This window comes from Hydra vulgaris, chromosome 06, assembly GCF_038396675.1.
Source record: "Hydra vulgaris chromosome 06, alternate assembly HydraT2T_AEP".
Taxonomy (NCBI): domain Eukaryota; kingdom Metazoa; phylum Cnidaria; class Hydrozoa; order Anthoathecata; family Hydridae; genus Hydra; species Hydra vulgaris.
In genome coordinates, this window is record NC_088925.1 from 34,415,873 (window position 1) to 34,435,385 (window position 19,513).

The 19,513-nt window shown below is 29.1% G+C and overlaps 1 protein-coding gene across 3 annotated transcripts in view; it reads right to left on the reverse strand.

Annotated features, from left to right (window-relative positions):
• Window positions 1-8,533: 8,533 nt before the first annotated feature.
• LOC100205297 (mitogen-activated protein kinase kinase kinase 3) overlaps window positions 8,534-19,513 on the reverse strand; it is a 67,354-nt gene continuing 56,374 nt past the window's right edge. For all 3 annotated transcript variants that reach the window (XM_065799930.1, XM_065799932.1, XM_065799931.1), the window contains 5 exons: window positions 18,299-18,428; window positions 18,093-18,163; window positions 12,840-12,943; window positions 9,560-9,724; window positions 8,534-9,431 (listed from right to left, as the gene is read on the reverse strand). In XM_065799930.1, coding sequence (XP_065656002.1) covers window positions 9,371-9,431; window positions 9,560-9,724; window positions 12,840-12,943; window positions 18,093-18,163; window positions 18,299-18,428 — 531 coding nt within the window. In that variant the 3' untranslated portion in view covers window positions 8,534-9,370. The remainder of the gene's footprint in view (window positions 9,432-9,559; window positions 9,725-12,839; window positions 12,944-18,092; window positions 18,164-18,298; window positions 18,429-19,513) is intronic.

The following is a 19,513-nucleotide window of genomic DNA, read 5'->3' on the forward strand; positions in this document are numbered from 1 at the left end:
AAAAGGGTGTAAAGTATGATGTGAAAAATTTCCTTAGTGAGAAAAAAAACGATAATTCAAGAATGTTTTCCGTGATCATATAAAGTCAATAAGACTTATGTCTATGTATATTTGTATTTAATATTAAACTATTTTGAATTCAAATATACTTGATTTAGAATATGATATAATATTATTTTTCAATAATTATATCACCCATATATTAGTCATAATTTGAGTAAATTAGTACTTATTCATATATTAGTCATACGTCATGCCAGAATCATGTAAGTTGACCTCAAAGCAACATAGCCAGCAAGTAACTTTTTGGTCAAAGGGATCGCAGCGGAGGGCGGCAGCAGACAAATTTTTAAAAAAATATATATTTTTTAATTTATACTTTATAGTTTATTTGAAAAATTTAGAAAAAGTGGGGCATGACTTTAGGCGCCCCTCTCCCTCCCCCACTTTTGTCCCATTCCCTGGGTCAGAGTGCACACACGTAAAATTTAACCTCATAATCAGATTCTTTGACCCAAAAAAATCATATACTAAAATTTTTACCAGATTTTATTTATAATTAATGGAGTTATGAATTTTTTCCTAAAAACCACATTCTGGGCACACGGTGTGGCGGATGTGATATTTTATTACAAACGTCATGTTGCAATTTTGATATCTTTTGTTCAAACTATACTGGCAACTTATTTATACTTAATAACTAAACTCAATATTCTTTTATTCAAAAATTGTATAGTTTATAGATCATAGAGCATAAAATATAGAAAATTGAGCATATAGATCATAGAGCATAAAATATAGAAAATCTTTAAACAATAAATAACCAACCAAAATTAATGATATCAAAATAATCAATCAAAACAAGCAGACATTTTTAATTAACCGAGTTTAAAGACGTCCTTTAAACGTCTTTGAGACGACTTATTTCTAAGGCAATTAGAACGTCTAAAGTAGGTCTTAGGGGTGTTAGTAGGACGTCTAAATATGGAAGTCCTGATAACATCCTAATGTAGATGTCACTAGGACGTCCTAAAAAAAAAGGTTTTTACCGGACGTCTTTAGGACGTCCTAATCTGGTCTAGGACGTCGCGACCTAGTTAAGACGTTGGTAAGAAGTCTGATTGACATCTGTGCCCGCTGTGCCGCTGTGAAGTTTATGATATACCAAAATAGAAGATCAAAGATTTATCGCCGTTATCTGTGACTTGAACTAACATTAATTTTTTTGAAACACTTTCTGTTAGTTTTTTGTAACCCGGACGCTGCGCGATTTAACCTAAAAGCAGTTCTTTCCCCCCTCCCCCCACCAAAAAAAAACAAAAAAAAAACGCATGCATACGTCTTTTTTGATTTCTCATCATCATTTTAGACCATATAAAGCCAGTAAAACTTGTATTGAAGCTATCTTAACAAGACCGTTCTGAATTAAGCTTAACGTCATGTGGCAATAATAATAATAGTAGTCAAACAGACGATGTTATTTCTCAAATTCCACAAGCATTTTTTCTGGAAACTTTACCCAAAAGCAGCCCTGCCCCTCTTCCACCATTAAAAAAAAAGCTGGTAAAAAAAGGCTGCTATTCAACAGATGCTTAAAAAAGAAATAAAAAGTTGTAAAAATGAAAAGAAATATATAACAAGTACAACAAAGTACAACAAGTTACAAAAACATAAATGTTTCAGGAAGCAGAAATAATCTTTGTCCGAGAAAATAATGGGGTTTTTATACTCCCTCCTCCCTTGTAACGCATAGTAATATTTTATTGTCCTCCTCCCCCCCCTCCCCACCAATATTACGCAACAATTCTGTAACCCCTCCTCACTAAAAAAAATTTTTAAACGCTTTTAAATATGATGTCTATAATTTTCTTAGCTTCTTTAAGTTAATTAATCAGTAGTTTTCAGTCTGTTCAATGTTTTTTTTTACCCCAACAGTTTTGTACAAAATTGTATAAATTAACATCGCTATTCTAAACATCATCCCAATTTTAAATAGCTAATTTTCCGATATAAACAAGCAAAATTATTATTATATGAACATAATTTTCTCCTTATTTGTCATGTTAGCGTGGCTGAATGGATTCTGCTAACGCCTAGGGTTCGTCTCTTGGTGACAAAATTTTTTATATTTTTTAATAGTGTTCAAAGGTTGTTTTTTTTTTGTTGCTGCACACTTTTGTGCACCAACTAAATAAAGTGTTAACATGTAGATACATCAACTGAGGGTTGTGGTTTGGTCAGACACTCTTTTAATTAAAAGAAAGTTTTCTCTAGATTTAAAACTTAAAAAATAAATAAATGTTGCATCACAAATGTGAAGACCCCCTCCCCCTCGTAAGAAATCTTCACAAAATCGCCTCCCCTTCCCTAAAGCGTAACTTAATATATGGACTACTCCAATACATAAACCAATCATGCAGTTATTTAATATTATAAGAACTATGATTCGAAAAAAAAAAAAAAAAAAATGGCTATGGTTCCTTAAAAAATAAATTGCAATTTTGGATTTATAATCAAATATACCTTAGGCTTTTGAATTTTACTGCATATATTACTTAAAAAGGACTTGACGACGACCCTTACTACTATCGATTCCGAACACGCTTATTATCGAAGATTTGCTTAAACTTTGTATTATATAACTTTTATTAAGGTGGTACCAGGGTAAAAAAATGCTGTTTTTGGTAAAATTTTGAAAAATACGAAAATGAATATCTTTAATCATTAAATCTATCTATTTCAATACACATTTTTCAAAAAATTGAAAATTTTCCTAATTTTCATCAAATTTGCCCGTTTTTAAATACCAATTTGGTTCTGGCTTCATAGCTTCACAGAATTGATTTCAAATTTTTGCTTGACAATGCTCAAGACGTTTGACTTCTCCTTAAATATTATTTTAAGCTATAAGCTGTACGTTGAAACCACAAAAACTGTTTTCAAAGTAGAGCTTCTGAAGGATGGTAGTTAACTTTTTGTTAGTCCTTCCTTCAGTTTACTTTGAGTTATAATTAACGATTTGTTCGTGTTTTTATTTGTAAATGGGTTCTTCAAGCAGGTATAAGTCCTCTAAAGGTAAAAAAAGAAAGTTTTTTTAGAGAAAAAGTTACAAGAAATGATGGTAATACAACATCAAATGTTACACAAAATGTTGTAAATAAATCGGCTTCTACAGAGAAGTTAGAAATTTCTTTGGAATCAAACGACGATTCTTCGTCTCCTCTCACTGCATTCGATTGTTAGTTTATTATTAACAGTGAATTGAACTATTTTTATCTTTAATAACCACCATTGGTCGATTGCCTGCTTCATTGCCAGTATCAACATTAAACATTTTATTTTTTAGAAAAAAGGTGATTAGCACAATTCTTCAAAATATCTTGTAACGATTGCGATCGGACCTCAAAATTTTGTTCTTCAAAGGAATGTAATAGAGCATCTAATGCTTCAGGAAGAAGTAGTTATGAAGTAAATAAAAGGGTACTTATTGCTTTTTGTGAGAATGGTCAGGGTTATTCTCCATTGAAAACATTTTGCAGGTGCATATATATGCCTCCACCGATGACTCAAATGACATTTGATGACTTGAACTGTGATTTACATAATGCTTATGTACAGACATCTCAAGAATCAATGACTATAGCTGGAAAAAGAGTTTATTCTAATTTGTCTAAAAATACAAATAGTAATTTTTCCCAAAATGCAAAAGTCAGTGGTACATGGCAAAAAAAGGGGTTACTCACCCCTTAATGGTGTTAAGACACTAATTTCAAAAGACAAATGCATTGACTTTGAGGTTTAATCAAAGAAATGCAAGCAGTGTGAAAGATGGGAGCAAAAAAAAACTGTTGATTATATTAATTAGAAGGCTTCATATATTTGTTCTATTAAACATAGTGGCAGTGCAGGTGCAATGGAAGTTGAAGGTTTAAAAAAAATGTTTCACCGATCAGAACGATTGCATAACTTAAGTTATATCTTTTACATAGGTGATGGCGATACTAAATCTTTTGACGAGATATCAAAATCTGATCCTTATCCAGGTTACAAAATTACCAAAGGAGAATGTGTTGGACATGTTCAGAAACGTGTTGGGGCACGTCTTCGCACAATTAAAGCGAACTATAAGGGGAAAAAACTTGCTGATGGAAAAGGAATCGGAGGTGGGAAAGGAAGGTTAACTGAAAAAGTTATGAATACTTTGGAAAATCATTATGGTATGGCTATTAGGCAAAATACTAACAATATATTTGCAATGAAGAAAGCAATTGCTGCAGTTTTACACTATTCAAGCGCGATGATCCTGAAAAACGACATCAGTATTGTCCTCGTACAGCTGAAACCTAGTGTAAATTTCAAAGAAACAAAATTACTGGTAAAACCATATATATCAGTATTGACACAGCTCTCTGATATAGTTAAACTAGTATTTTCTTTTAAAGATCTTGGTTGTGATAAACATTTAAAAAAATGTATGCATGGTGAAACTCAAAACGTTAACGAGTCTCTCAATAGTCTTATTTGGACAAAATGCCCGAAACAAGTTTGTTGGGAATAGTACTTTAAAAGTCTGTCGCTTTTGCTGTTATAAACTATAATGATGGGGCTACAAGACTACTTCCTGTGTTTATCAAACTAGGTGTAAATTGTGGTTTTTATACTACAGAGGGAAGTTAAAATAAAGATATTCATAGTGTCAAACAATCGAACCATATTACAGAATATTGTGTTAAAAAAAGCCGTAAAAAGCTCATAAGAAAAGGGTAAAAAAAACGATAAAGATAAGTTTAAAGAGGTAGAGACTTTTGTTACCATATATTATCAATAGATTACTCTTTAAAACTTGTTAGCTTTTTTGCCACTCTTTTTTTTCGCTAAATCTCAATTTTGCAGAAAAAATATCTTCTGATAGAAAATAGATAATGGGCTGAAATTTTGCAGGATTAAAGGTGAACATATTAGGAATGTTATCTACGAAGCAAAATTTTGTTTTGGAAAAAAAAACAACCTTTTATCATGTTTCGGTCTTTAACATCCCTTAAGTTTTATATTTTAAAGCATGTCAACCTGGTTTAAAAAAATTCTGTGCCATAGAAAACATCCTTAAGGTGGTAGTACACCAATAAAAGTAAAAAAAATTATTTTTTTTTACTTTTATTATTTAACCAATATAATCATCGCAGATTTCGAATTTTTAGTTGATTTAATTAAACAAAAAAAGCTTCACATGTTAAAACTTGTTTATAATGTATCGGTATAAAATGTTTTTTATTTTCCCCCCTAGCAACGCTTTGTTTATTCCGTTGTTATGCGCTTTAGAAACAAGTTAAACCATAAAAAAAGCCATAAAATACTTTGTCAACTCTTTTAAGTGCAAAGTTGTAGACTGCAACGACTTCTTGTTAATTAGTTTAGTATGATGGCTTAATTGACGTAATTCGCTTCTTGGTTCAAGCTGCATTCAAAACTTTATTATTTATGCTATAGTAAATCTTTTATCTTTTTAAAATAAAAATAATATGGGTGGATCAAAGAGAAAACAATTATCAAATAGAATATATAATAATAAAAAAGCAAAATTTCGTGGAAACAGATATACAAAGATTCCTTCTTCAGAAACGAAAACTTTATCTTTTGTTGAATCTGCCACACATTCTGCTTCTTCAAAAAAATTAAATATTGATAATAATGATAGAGATTTTTAAGATTTTCAAAGTTCAGATTTTAACTTTATCATGAACTTTAGTCTGTTGGAAAACGTTATATCGCTACTGAAATGCCCGAATTTGTGTGAAGATAATGTTTATTTAATGTTTGATTCCTCAAAAAAGTATGGTTTAAGTATTGGTTTAAAAATATGTTGTCACAGTTGCAATTGGAAAACTGAGTTTTTTTCATCTGCTACATATTGTAAAAAAAATTTAATCGAACAACAAGAACCTAGTAAAATCAAAAGTAGTGGACAAAAACCATTTGATATTAACACACGTGTCATTGTGGCTTTTCGTGAAATGGGTAAAGGGTTATCATCATTAGAAAAATTTTGTGGAATAATGAATATGAAGCCACCTATGAAGAAAAAAAGCTACAATAAAACTTTACATAACCTGTTAGATGTTTATCAAAATTTAGTTGACCAAAACATGAAAAATGCTGCTGATGAATTAATCCCTGCAAGTAAAACATCAAGAGACATTATGTGTAGCTTTGATGGTTCATGGCAAAAGCGTGGTTTTACTTCAAATAACGGAGTTGTTTCTGCAATTTCAGTTGAAAGTGGTAAATGTATTGACTTTCAAATAGAAACAAAAACATGTAAATTATGTTCGATATGGAAGTTAAAAAAATACACGTACCCAGTTGAATATGAAAAGTTTCAATCATCACATTACCAAAAGTGTAAAATTAGTCATACTGGATCATCATCGGCTATGGAATCAAGTGGTGTTTTAAAACTTTTTCATCGTTCTGAAAAGAAAAACAATTTAAGGTATACCACATATCTTGGTGACGGAGATAGTAGTTCTTATACCAGTGTTGTTGCTGCTAAACCTTATGGACATAATGTAGAAATTAAAAAAGCAGAGTGCATTGGTCATATTCAAAAACGAGTTGGCACGCGATTAAGAAACTTAAAAAAAAGCAGCAAAGAAATTTTAAGTGATGGTAAAAAACTAGAAGGAGCAGGTCGTTTGACAGAAAATGTTATTAACACATTGCAAAATTACTATGGCAAAGCAATCAGACAGAACATTGGTAGTTTATATGCAATGAAAAAAAGTGTAGCAGCTGTTCTTTTTCACTGTTCTGAAAGTTATGACAATGAAACACGTCATCAATTTTGTTTGCGCACTAAGGATTCTTGGTGCAAATTCCAGGCTGATAAAGTAACTGGAAAAAAAACATACAAAGAAAATATTTGTATTCCTGCTGCTGTTCGAGATTTTATAAAACCAATATTTATAGATCTTGGAAGTGATATTCTTTTAGAAAAGTGTTTGCACGGTAAAACACAAAATCCTAATGAATCCTTGAATCAATTGATTTGGAAGCGGTGTCCCAAAGATATATTTGTTGAAAGAACTGCCTTATGTGTTGGAGTAGCATCAGCTGTCCTATACTTTAATAATGGACTACAATTTTTAGAGACGTTATTTGATAAGCTTGAAATAACAGTAGGTTGCAATCTACATAACTTTTGTCTTATAAATGACTCAAAGCGCATTTCTAAAGCAGAAAAGCAATGCACAAGTATAGTGAAATTAAGACGCAAGAAACTAAGAGCTATACAAAAAGGTTTTTGTGATCAAAACGAAACATTAGAAGGTGCAGTTTATGGAAGTGGGGAGTTTTGAACAATTTTTTTTTGTTTTAATTTTTAAATTGAGTTTTTCTCAAAATCATGTTTTATAGCCTGGCGACGGAGATATTTTTCAAACCGATAATCGATTTGATCTGAAATTTGGTACACTTGTTTGTAACACATGTATTTGCAACCTCTACTAGAATTATGTTTACAGCTAATTGTGTTCTACTTTTGTGAGTGATTTTGTGTTCTCAAATAACACCAAAACTTCCAAATATGACTAAAATGCATATATTTTGACTTTTTTTGGTCAAAATCCAAAACTTTTAGTCTATGTTGTAATTGCATAAGTAAAGGATCACAAGCCAAAATTTCAGTTCAAATTTATTTACGGTTACTGAAAAAACCCTGTCGCCAGTTATTCATTTTTAGGCTTTTGTCTATCAATAATTATGTGCATAATTAATTTTTTTAAATTTTTACTTTTATTTTAATCATATAATATATGTTATGCCCTATTAAAAATTGAAAAAAATGTTGAAATGCAAGATTTTTTTTTAATGGTATACTACCACCTTAATACATTAAAGAATTCATGTTCAAATTTTCAAACAGTTTTGACAGTTTTAACTTGGAGTTAGTTATATTAGATAAAAGAAAATGTTGTTTTGGGGGTAAAATAACACTAATTATGCGCATAATTATGACGTCATTAATAAAAATTTTTTTTTTTAAATACCCATTTTTATTTTTTTGTTCATTAATAAAATAAAGTCTAATGATATTTTTAAATTTTTTTTTTGAAAAAGTTGCCTTTACCCTGGTACCACCTTAATTCGTCTATTGATCCACACAACTGCTTAACTTACCTACTGGTGCAGGTTCACCCAATTTTTAGCGTATTAAATTATCTTTTAAATATTGAAAAAATTATGTAAATCCGATGTATCGTTCAAAATATCAGATTTTGTAAAATTCTTAGCTAACTCCGCCCGACTGGATTAAAAATAAAGTTAAAATTAAAAATAAAACAAAAATAAAACTTTTATTCTGTTATTTTACACGTATTTTAAAATATTATGGGGTTTAAAATAGTTTTAAAGAACTGTTTTATTTTCGATTTATATTATCAAGAGAGCTTGCCAAAACAATTTTAAATTTCTATGTACATCTCAATGTAAAAATAAATAAAACAAGCCAATTTAAACAATATAGTCAAAAAACAAGTCAACTTTAACAATATATTCAACAATTTTGATATCATAGCAATTCATTATTAACAATAAAAAAAAATAAATAAAAATTTAATATGCCTACCAAATGTAACATATCTGTGTTTTAAAAAATATATTATGTATTAGTGGTCATTATTTTTAACAAATGTGTTTTTATAACAATACACATTAGTAACCAGGTTTTATAGATACATGTTGAAATACAAACAAGAAAAAAAGAGCAGCAGCATACATATTAACAGCGCCAGTAGAAATAAATAGTCAAAAATATTTTCTACAACGGCTAAAAATTTGACTTGTTTTATAACTACGTTTTATAACCTAGGTTTTACAATATCTACAAAAAATATCAATATAAAAATAATTAATAAAATTTAAGAAAGAGAAAAACGACGAAATTGTTTTCATGTTAAAAAGTAATAATAAAAATGCAGGAGAGGCATTTATTTTTGATATCAAAGAAAGATTTTTTAATATGAAAAGGTGAATATAAAAATAAAAAATCGACTACTTTATAGTGTACCGAAAAACCTTCCTTTCCCTACTATAAGACGTTTATCTACGGTTAATAAATTTCGTTTACCTGTAAACTTTTTGTCAGCGGTTATCACAACGCAAAGAAGAAAGTGCTTTTCCTTTACCCAGCCGAGAATTTTCCTCCACCCAGCCAATAATTCGGTACAAGTTAATATAAAGCGAATAAAAATATATTCGTCCATTTAGTCGACATTAAAAAGATTTTATTAAAATATAAATTATAGTTAATATATAGATAGTATATTATAGGTCAGATAAAATCAAAAATGTAAGCATATACAAGAGCATTTTGTTATCTTTTCACAAATGCATATGATAACAGCTCTAAAGCATTTGGTCGTAATGAAGGGTCTCTAAACAAATGGAGAAAATATATTTAGATTTAATTAAAGATTGCGTTTTAACGAAAAAAAAAAACAAAAACATTAAGTTTATTTTTTACGCGTTCATAAATGTTGACGAAAAATTCAATAAAATTTACCTTTTAAAACAATCATCAACAAATCTTTTGCATGAAATTGACGAGTCATCAGGAAGATGAGGTATTGTTGTTTGTGTTGCAATTTTGAAAAGGGCAGCCATAGGTTCAAATTGAAACCAGGGTGGTTTTGTTGTGAGCATTTCTAATACAGTACAACCTAATGACCTAATGCAAAATTAATTTTTCAAATTTATGATTATGTAAACACCAAATAAATTTAAATACATAACCAGGCAGACACAAAAACATGATTGCAAATAAAAAACGATAGCAAAATGAAAAGAAAAAATTATACTCAAGAAACACAAGACGTCTTTTAGACTATTGCAGAAAAAGTCTAACAAGTATCCGTATTCATAGTTTAGGCGTCAATTAACGTTATTTACTTAATCATAATTAATGTTAACATTTGTTAACCATATCACTCCGCACACTGATTGAAATTATCAAATAAAAACTAAATGGATATGGCTATCAAAAAAATAAAAATAGATCAAATACAGAACTTTCTCCTCTATTCAAATTGATAAAATTATATGCCGATTCAACTCCATTTTTTTCTTTTTTTATACAACTCTAACGGGGAGTCAAAATTTTTTATATATTTTTTATCGTTGCGAACTAAACAGCGCTTGAACCGAAACTGATATAAAAATAATTTTAGCACTATCTTGTTGGAAATTTAATTTTAATTCAGATAGTATAACTTTTATACAGCAAGAACAAAAAGTTAAATAAAAAATCAAAAAAGTAAAAGAAACTCTTTTTTCTGATAAAACCGCATACTCGATTGATTACTTAGTTTAGTTGTACGCAAGTGACTAAGCGCCTATCTTTATCTAATTAACTTAGTGTTAATTCCGGTTTAATTAAAAATGAACTATAACGTTATTTGTTAATATAATCATTAAAAACCAATTATTTTACTATTTCTCAATATAATCATCACTCACTCAATTCAATTTAACTCACTCACTTTAACATGTCAACTAAAAAAACAAAAGCATACAAGGAAGACGATATACTAGCCGCATTAACTGATATGAAAGAAAATAAAACATCACTGAGAAAAGCTGCATTCAAACATGGCGTTCCAGTCTCAACGCTCAAAGATCGCGAAAATAACAACAACAAAAGCTTCCATGACTCAGGTACAACAACGGTACTCTCAAATGAAACAGAAAGATTGATGGTGCATGCATTCCAATTACTTGGTGACTGGGATTATGGTTTAACCCGAAATGAAATCCTAGAATTTGTATGTGGCTACCTTAAACGTGAAGATCAATTGCACTTATTCAAAAATGGCAAGCCTGGTAAAAACTGGTTTTATGCCTTTATGAAAAGATGGTCAAAAGAAATTTCAACAAGAAAAACGGATAACTTAGCATCTGAAAGAGCCGTTTCTTGTACGCCAGAAATAATTAATCTGCGTCGCCAAGCAATATCAACAGACTTGTATAATAGTGTGTCGAAAAGGGACAAGACGTGCATATTAACTTACTGGCAACAATGAAAAAATTTATTATACTGTAAACAATTTCTGTAACGCTGATGGGCATTTTGTGCCACCATTTGTGATATACAAAGCCAAAAGAAACTTTTGTCCTAACTGGACAAGAGGTGGTCCAGTTGGCACCAAATATTCAATTTCAAAATTAGGTTGGATGAAGCACGATACGTTTATTGAATGGCTCCAAGAAGTATTTACACCCAAAACTGAGCAAATTGGTGGTATTGATATTTTAGTATTAGATAGGCATACAACTCACATAACTTTGGAAGTGGTATTGCTGTGCAAAAAACACAATATAATCTTGATTTATCTACCAGAGCATTCTTCACATATTCTACAACCATTGGATAGAGGTGTCATGTCAAACAAGCATGGAAAGAAATTCTTACAAAGTAATACAAAGACTCAAAATGTAAGAATTTATATAAACAAAATTTTCCACCGTTGCTCACACTACTCAACGAGAGTGGTAAATGTTTTACATGCTTGCATGCAATCGCTGGTTTTTAGTACACTGGCTTATTTCCACTTAATAAAAACAACATAAATCATAAAGCATCAGCAATCACACAAACGTTTAATCCACTTTCAAAACTTGGCGGAAAATGTATTACCGAAGAAAATGTAATCGAGTTCCTCAAACAAAAAGATGAAGACAAAGCAATAAAGGAAGCCGTGAATGTTGCTAAACTTAACGCAAAGCGTTGACTCTCTATGCCAAGTACTCAAATGCTTGAGCATAACAATGCTGAGCAACCTCAGTAAAACAATAATGAAGAACAAGTACCAGCAGCCAAACGATTAAAAGTTGCAAAATGTAAAAAGTGTAGAGTACAGTTACACACAGAAATGTTGTAATGGGAGAATTCGATGTGTCGAGAACGGTTGTGCAAAGAAACACATTTACCAAAGAAACATGTTGTTGAAATTTTTTTGTTGAAAAAAAAGTGTAAAAACTTTAGTTTCTTAAATATAAGTTGTGTTAAAAAAAAAGTTAAAATTTAAAAATTTTAATGTTTTCTCAAGCGTGCGGTTTTATCAGAATGTCGCTTAAAACTGCACAACTTTTTTTTCTTCACATTTAATGTGAAGAAAAAAAAGTTTTTATTAAAGAAGAAAAAAAAATAATAATAAAATTTTGATAATTTTATTATTTTTTTAACACATATCTTATGTAGTTTTTTATTACCTATCTAATAACAAAAAAATGAAAACAAAAAATAAAAAAGTTATTTAATTTTTATTGATAAGTGTGTGGTTGGATCCGTTTTTACTCCATAGAATTTATTTTTAAATGTTCATAATTGCATTATTGCTTTTGTGAAAATTTTTTATAAAAAAAGATTTTTTAAATAATTTATTAACAAACTTGATCAGTAATTGTCTGTTACAAAAACAATTGGTATTACCTAGTTTCGTTGCGCTAATTGTTTTAAAATAAATCCGACGTGCTAATTGTTCGTACATAATTCAAATGTCAACTAGTTTTAAATGAAAACAACTATTATTTGCATGGAAGTGCATACTGTTAAATTAAGCGAATAATCATTTTTTTTTGTATATATTTACCCCCTCCCTTCTCCAAGTCCTCCTAAAAGTTACTATTACTATTAAGGGGGATAATCTTTTTTTATTTAAGAATCAGTGTAAAAAAAAATTATAGTAAACACTATTTAACTTCTTGTAACAAAAACTTTGATGATGAATGTTATTATGAATATTTTTAATTCGTTTTTATTCAAACAAAAGTGAAAATAAATATACCATATATCAGCCTTTCTTCCGTATCCAGCACCATTAATTACTTCAGGACTCATCCAGTAAGGTGTCCCGTGGACAGATTTACATCCAGTCTGTGAACGAATAGTCTAAAAAATAATTAATAAATTATAAACAATACAATTTTAAAAATTGTATTGTGTGTATATCTAAAAAGAAAATGAAGCTGGATACCAAATCTGTTTTCTTTTTTACTTTCCACATAAAATATAAGTTGCTTAGCAAATAAATATAAATGACCTGTAAAATAAGTTATATGTCAAGCACTATATTAAACATTTTGACAACATTTAACATAAGAAGAAATTTAGAGGCCAAAATTTACTGGAAAAAATGGCTGCACAGAATATTATACTTTTAAAAAGCAACTCATATCTAAATTTTTAATTTATAGTTCTTCACTTTAAAAGTGGCAGTTGGTTTTTATTATTTTTTCAAGATAAAATAGCAAAGATTTGAAGTCTTTGTTGTATTTGTTGTATTCGTATTTGTTAAAGAATTGTCACAGAAATTATTTAAATCAATTACATTTATATCTATGTATAATATATTTATCTATAATCAGGGTAGCCAGAAAATTTTTGATTTCATTTTCCCTGACTAAAATGATATTTTCCTGACTTACCGATGTAAATTTAATAAATGTAGCAATAAAAAGGCAACAAACAAAAAACTCACACAACTTTACCGTAATATTAGAAATTCTCCTAAAAAGTGTTTACTTTAAATTAACAAACATTTTTAAACAAAAAAATAAAATATAAAGTAAAAAAATAAATTTGTTTTTAGTCTCCATTAAGCCAGTTTGATGGACCCAGTAACAAAATATAAAAAAATATATATTTTGTTACTAGGTCCATCGAAATTCCATGACTTTTCCATGACTATTGCAAAATTTAATGAACTGACTTTATCCTGACTTTTTAACATAGTTTAGAATTTCCCTGACTTTTCCAGGTTTTCCAGTTTGCTGGCCACCCTGATAATATATCTACATTCATGTATATTTTAACGCTATGAAAAAAATGTCAAGAAGTATTTCAAAGAAGTCAAACAATAGGTAAATTTTATTAAACTATATAAACAAATGCTATGCAACTGACATATTAGCAATTGACTTCACTTTTTTCTTTGCCCCTTTTTAAATGTTTTTAAGTTATTATTGGAAACCATGTTATTATTAAGTTATTATTAGAAATGCGGTAGTGGTGTAGTGGTAAAGCGCTCGCTTCATAAGTGGGAGGTTCTGAGTTCGATCCCCACCACGTCCCTGGTAGTACCGCACTCAACTTGTTTCTCCGCACAGCGGCCTTGTTTGTCAAGGTTTGTGTTTCGGAGTTATAGAGTTGAGAGAGGGTTATAACCACTATTAAGTAACCTCCTCATCTGTAGTGGCTTTATCGGCCTTGAGGAGGTGAATAACAGAAAAAAAAAAAAAAAAAAAAAAACCAAATCCTTCAATAGCTTTTGCTTGTTATTAAAAAATACATTAACAAGAATTTTTGTTGAAAATATGATTACCCAACTTTTATGATTTTCACAAACAAATTTGCTTTTTGACGCATATTTATGTAACAGAAATATTGATGATTTAAATACTGGAATTGATAGAGAAAAAATTTCATTCTCAATTAATTCCAAAATAGCAAATACACAACAAATAAATTCTGAAAGTTGTTTGGTTGAAACAAATAGTCCACTACGTGATAAGAGAGATAAATAAGAGTTATTTTCAAAATCGATGTCCAGCTTTCAAATATGCTTTGCAGTTTTTGCATTTAGACCTTTTTGATTTAAAACTTCTCTTAATCATACAAATCTCTCTCATTTGCATTATGAGAAATGTTTCTCAATTGGATCACTTTGTAAACAAGCTGCCATCACATAATCATATCCATCATTCAGGAGCTACTCAACAAGCAATGCTTGAGCACATATAAGGTATTTACAAATGCTGATGCAGTTTGAGTTGTGAGGATGAATGCAGGTGAAAGAGACCACTGATTGATCTAATCAGCCAGAGTTTGGTTAAAAACAATTTTCTTGTCTCATAACACAATAGCATTGGCATAGCATAACATCACCAATATTAGGTGAAAAGCTTTGCTTAGAATTAGAATTGTCCACCAAGTCTTAAAAATAGTTAAAAAATTTGAAATATCTTTTCGATTTGGATAACAGCTTTAGAGCTTTTCTAAGTTTACCTTTTAATCCATTATCATTATGGTAAATCTTGAACAAATCATCCCAATTATTATATCCTGATGGACAATCAATATTGATATTTGCATTATGGTATTTAAAATCTGAAAAAACAATTTTTTTTCCATTTAGTTATTTCTAAAGTTTTTGACTAAATATACTCAATCATAAAATGAATGTCTTTTTTCCATGATTCTGTGGGTGAATAATAAAACATTTTGATTCAGACTTGAACATTGTACCTAATGATTAGAATGCATTAACACTAGTGGAATGATTGTCATCACTATACCATGCGCAGTAAACCCAGCACCTATTAGATATTTAAAGTTGTCAGCTATTTTTTGCCATTTTTCAGAGAATGTGACTTCTGGAATTGCTTGAATAATAAAAGGAATAGATTCTTTTAGTCCTATTATCATGAATGTGACTATTCCTTTGTACATGTTGCCTTCTTTGTCAGCAACAACATATTCTCCTCCTTAATATATTGTGCTGCTTTTTGTAAATACATTTTATATACCATCATAATACAATCAGGAGAAATTTTTCCTTTTTCATGCAGAAGTTTTAAAGCCTTTATAGAACTGATACCTCCTTGTTGAACTTTATTTAACAAAGATAATGATGGTAAAGGGAACTTTTTAAGTAGTAGTTAGTATACCTGCAAAGATTTATAGAAGTATTGAATTATTTTTTAATCTTATTTGTAATTTTTAATTATCTTTACTTCCAACAAGGCAGATTCAACTATGTTTGCAATGCATTTTTGCACCATGTCTAAAAGAGAAAGGGCATCATTTGAAGATCCACTCCTGATATGGCAACAATATTTCATACAAGGATGGAGTTGAGATTTATAGAGATAGAGAATAGAATCTGAAGTAAGAAAGTGACGAGCATGATAAGAGATCCAACATTAGCAGATACTAATTTTGCAACTGATTTGATATATGGTTTCCAAGAAAGATTGGAAGAGTTAATCCTAGAAGACAAAGGGTAGATGACTCATCAAGTGCATCACTGTTCATAAATATAGGAAGATCTAGATTATTGCGATAACAATTAGCTGAAAAAAATTGAGTTTTATCTGAGTTAAAGTTTACCAGCCACTGAAAGCCCCATGCTGTAGCAGAAGTGAGATCCTTTTCAAGCTCAAATGCCCCCTCCAAGCAATCAGAGAGTGTTGGCTTCTTACAAAGACAAGAATAAATGGTAGTATTGATAGCAAACAATGCCACTTTAGAGTGAGAATTTTCGGATTAATTGTTAATGTAAATTAAATAAAGTATAAGGCTAATGATAGAACCTTGAGAAACCCCAGAAATTACAGGAAATGAAGAAGAGTGTTGTCTATCGAGGATAACTTTTATACTATGATTGGTAAGGAAGGATTCAATAGTCATAAAGATGTTACCTGATACATTGTAAGAAGAGAGCTTATGGAGAAGATCAGCATTCTAAACTTTATCAAAGGCTTTAGAAAGGCTTTAAATGCGAAGAGCGATAGCCTTAACCTCTCCACATCTATCTAATGCACAATAAAATCTATCGGTTATTACCATTAACAAATCAGCAGTACAATGAGAAGATAGAAATCCATATTGATGATCAGAAAGTAAGTTATTAGATTCAAGATGAGAGATTAAGTGTTAGCTTTCCAGCAGGCTGGAAAACAAAACTCTGATAAGCACTTGTTAAATAGTTTTGAAAGTATAGACAACAGCTCCAGAGAACACTTCTGCAAGACTATAACAGGTATATTGTCCGGACCACAAGCTGTAGAAGAGTCTAAGCAGGAAACCACTTTGGATACAGAAGATGGAGTGATAAAAATGTCAAGCAATAGATCAACCTGTTTGTGGGCTATATCAGTAGGATGAGATTGTTAATGTAAATTAAAAAAAGAATAGGCTCTGCAGAATATGGTGGCCTGAGTTGTGGCTGATAAAGCTCTCTATCTTTAATTTCATCTAAAATATTGTCGTGATTTTCTAATATGTAGTTTCTCATATAGGTAAAATTTTCTGGCGTGCTAATTTTATCAAGTTTTGCATTATATCATTTAACAAACCAACTTGGTAATGGAAATAATGTTTCTTTGTATTACAAATGCACATTTAGGTCTACATCAACTGTTATTCATTCTAATATAGTTGGAAAATATGTCTGTTGATTTAATACTATATTATAAAATACAAATCCCTTTTTAAATAGTTTAAATTGAAACCCTGGTGGTGCTACTGCTACATTCAAATTGTGTACATTTGTAATTGTATCATTTTTCTTGAATATTTCTAACTGATTTTTTTGGAATAATCTTTTTTTAGGAGGACTTTAAGAAGTTTTTAAAACTGACAAAGATAATTTTTTTAACAAAATTTTACAAAAATACTAAGAAGGAACAGGTTTTAAAAGCCAATTCAGGGTACATTTATCACCTCTAATTATATATTTACCTTCAAAATGAAGTTCACATTAAACAGAATATTTTGTTGGAGTCTAATCTGAACATACTTTATGTCTAAAACTTTCAAAACTGACCTCTTCCCTCTCAAAAATGTAAGATATGCAACCATAAATATAGTATGCCATATAAGCCTTAAATTTAGGCAGAGCCATATTATAAACAAATTGAAATTTGTATAATATTTAAATAACTAACAGAATAATTTGTAAATAAAAGTTTTATAATGAGATTTGCCTTATTTATTAAAAAATATACTTTTAAAAGTCTCACTTATTTTAAATCATTTTATATAAGTTATATTAAAAATTTAATACTGTTTTTTATATAATATAAAAAATAAATTATATAAAAAATATGTTAAAATATGTCTCACTTATTTACTAGAATTATATTTAACTGTATTACATCAGATATTACAGTACTTTGAAGACCTTTTTAGTTATATATTAATTATTATATAATATATGAAAAAAGAATCATTAGAAATTATAGAATTAGCATGAACTTTTATAGAAACAATATTACTAAACTATTTTCAACCATAAGTAAATATTAATGGAGTATACCTGAATTTGCTTTGATGCACCGAAATCTGCAAGTTTGCAGTTACCACTAGAATCTAGTAATATATTGGCACCTGTAATAAACAATTTATCTTTAAAAAATTTCTAACCATTACTTGTTCATAAAGAAAAAATTCATATTAACACTTAAATATTTTTTAATTATATGAACAAAAATAAACAAAATTGACAATATATTCAAAAACAACCTTTAATATCTCTGTGTATTATATTTTTACTGTGCAAGTAATTGATGCCTTCAAGAATTTGAAAACAATAACACGATGTTTCCTTCTCATCTAAAGCACCAATTTTTGATATTTTATCATGAATAGATCCCTAAAAAAATGTGAAACATATAGATTAACAACAATTTAAAAAATGCGAAACATATAGATTAACAATAATTAAAAAATGCGAAACATATAGATTAACATATATATATATGTTAACAAAACATATAGATTAACAACAATTAGACAAAATAGACTAACAAAGATAAATTATAAGTAAAAAGAACAGAAAAACTAAAAACTGCAACTTTTCCTACTGACATTTTTCCTTTTAAATAGTTATCTTTTTTTACTAATATACAAAAACCTTTATATAACAATATAAAATTGTAAAATGTTTGTATAATAATCCTAAAATGAAATCTTGACATTTAGAAAAATCTGGTCATGAAAAAATCCAAAACTTTAATACTTTTAAACAAAACTAAATGTATATAGTTTCGTCAATTTTAAAATTTAAAATAACATGTTTAATTCAAAATAACATTTTAAATTTAAAATAAGTGAAATTTTTGTCTATGTCGAGAATATTTTATATACCAAGAATACTATTGTGTTATTTGTCAATACACTGAGAATGTCTGTCATTAAATTAAATCAGTGTCAACTATTTTACTAAATTTATTTATATTAAGTGCAGGAACTCCATGACAAACATAATAAATGTTATCAAACAAAAGAAAATATTAGCATGCAAAATTGCTTTATCTTTATCAATTGAAGATGAGTTGTTGAATGCACTGTGCAAAATGAAAACTAGGTAAATAGGAAAATTAAGTGACACTAGCACAAACTTTAGGTGTCAAATATAAAATAGCATACGATTGGGTTTGAAGGAACGCATTTATTAGAAAAAGAAGTTTAAAGCCAAAAATAATAAACATAAGATCAAATTGAATTAATGGTAACATAGAAATGCCAAAAATAAATAAAATAAAAGATCAAATTGAATTAGTTTACAAAACTAGCATGAATCCAAAATGATTAAAATGATGATTAATATATAGATAATTTAATATGAGCATCAGCAAAACAACCACCATCAACTACCTCAAACAGGATTTATACAGTCTGTAAAAGTCAGAGACAGAAATGCCATTTTTAAATGCGTCAGGGAATTAATTTTTTTTT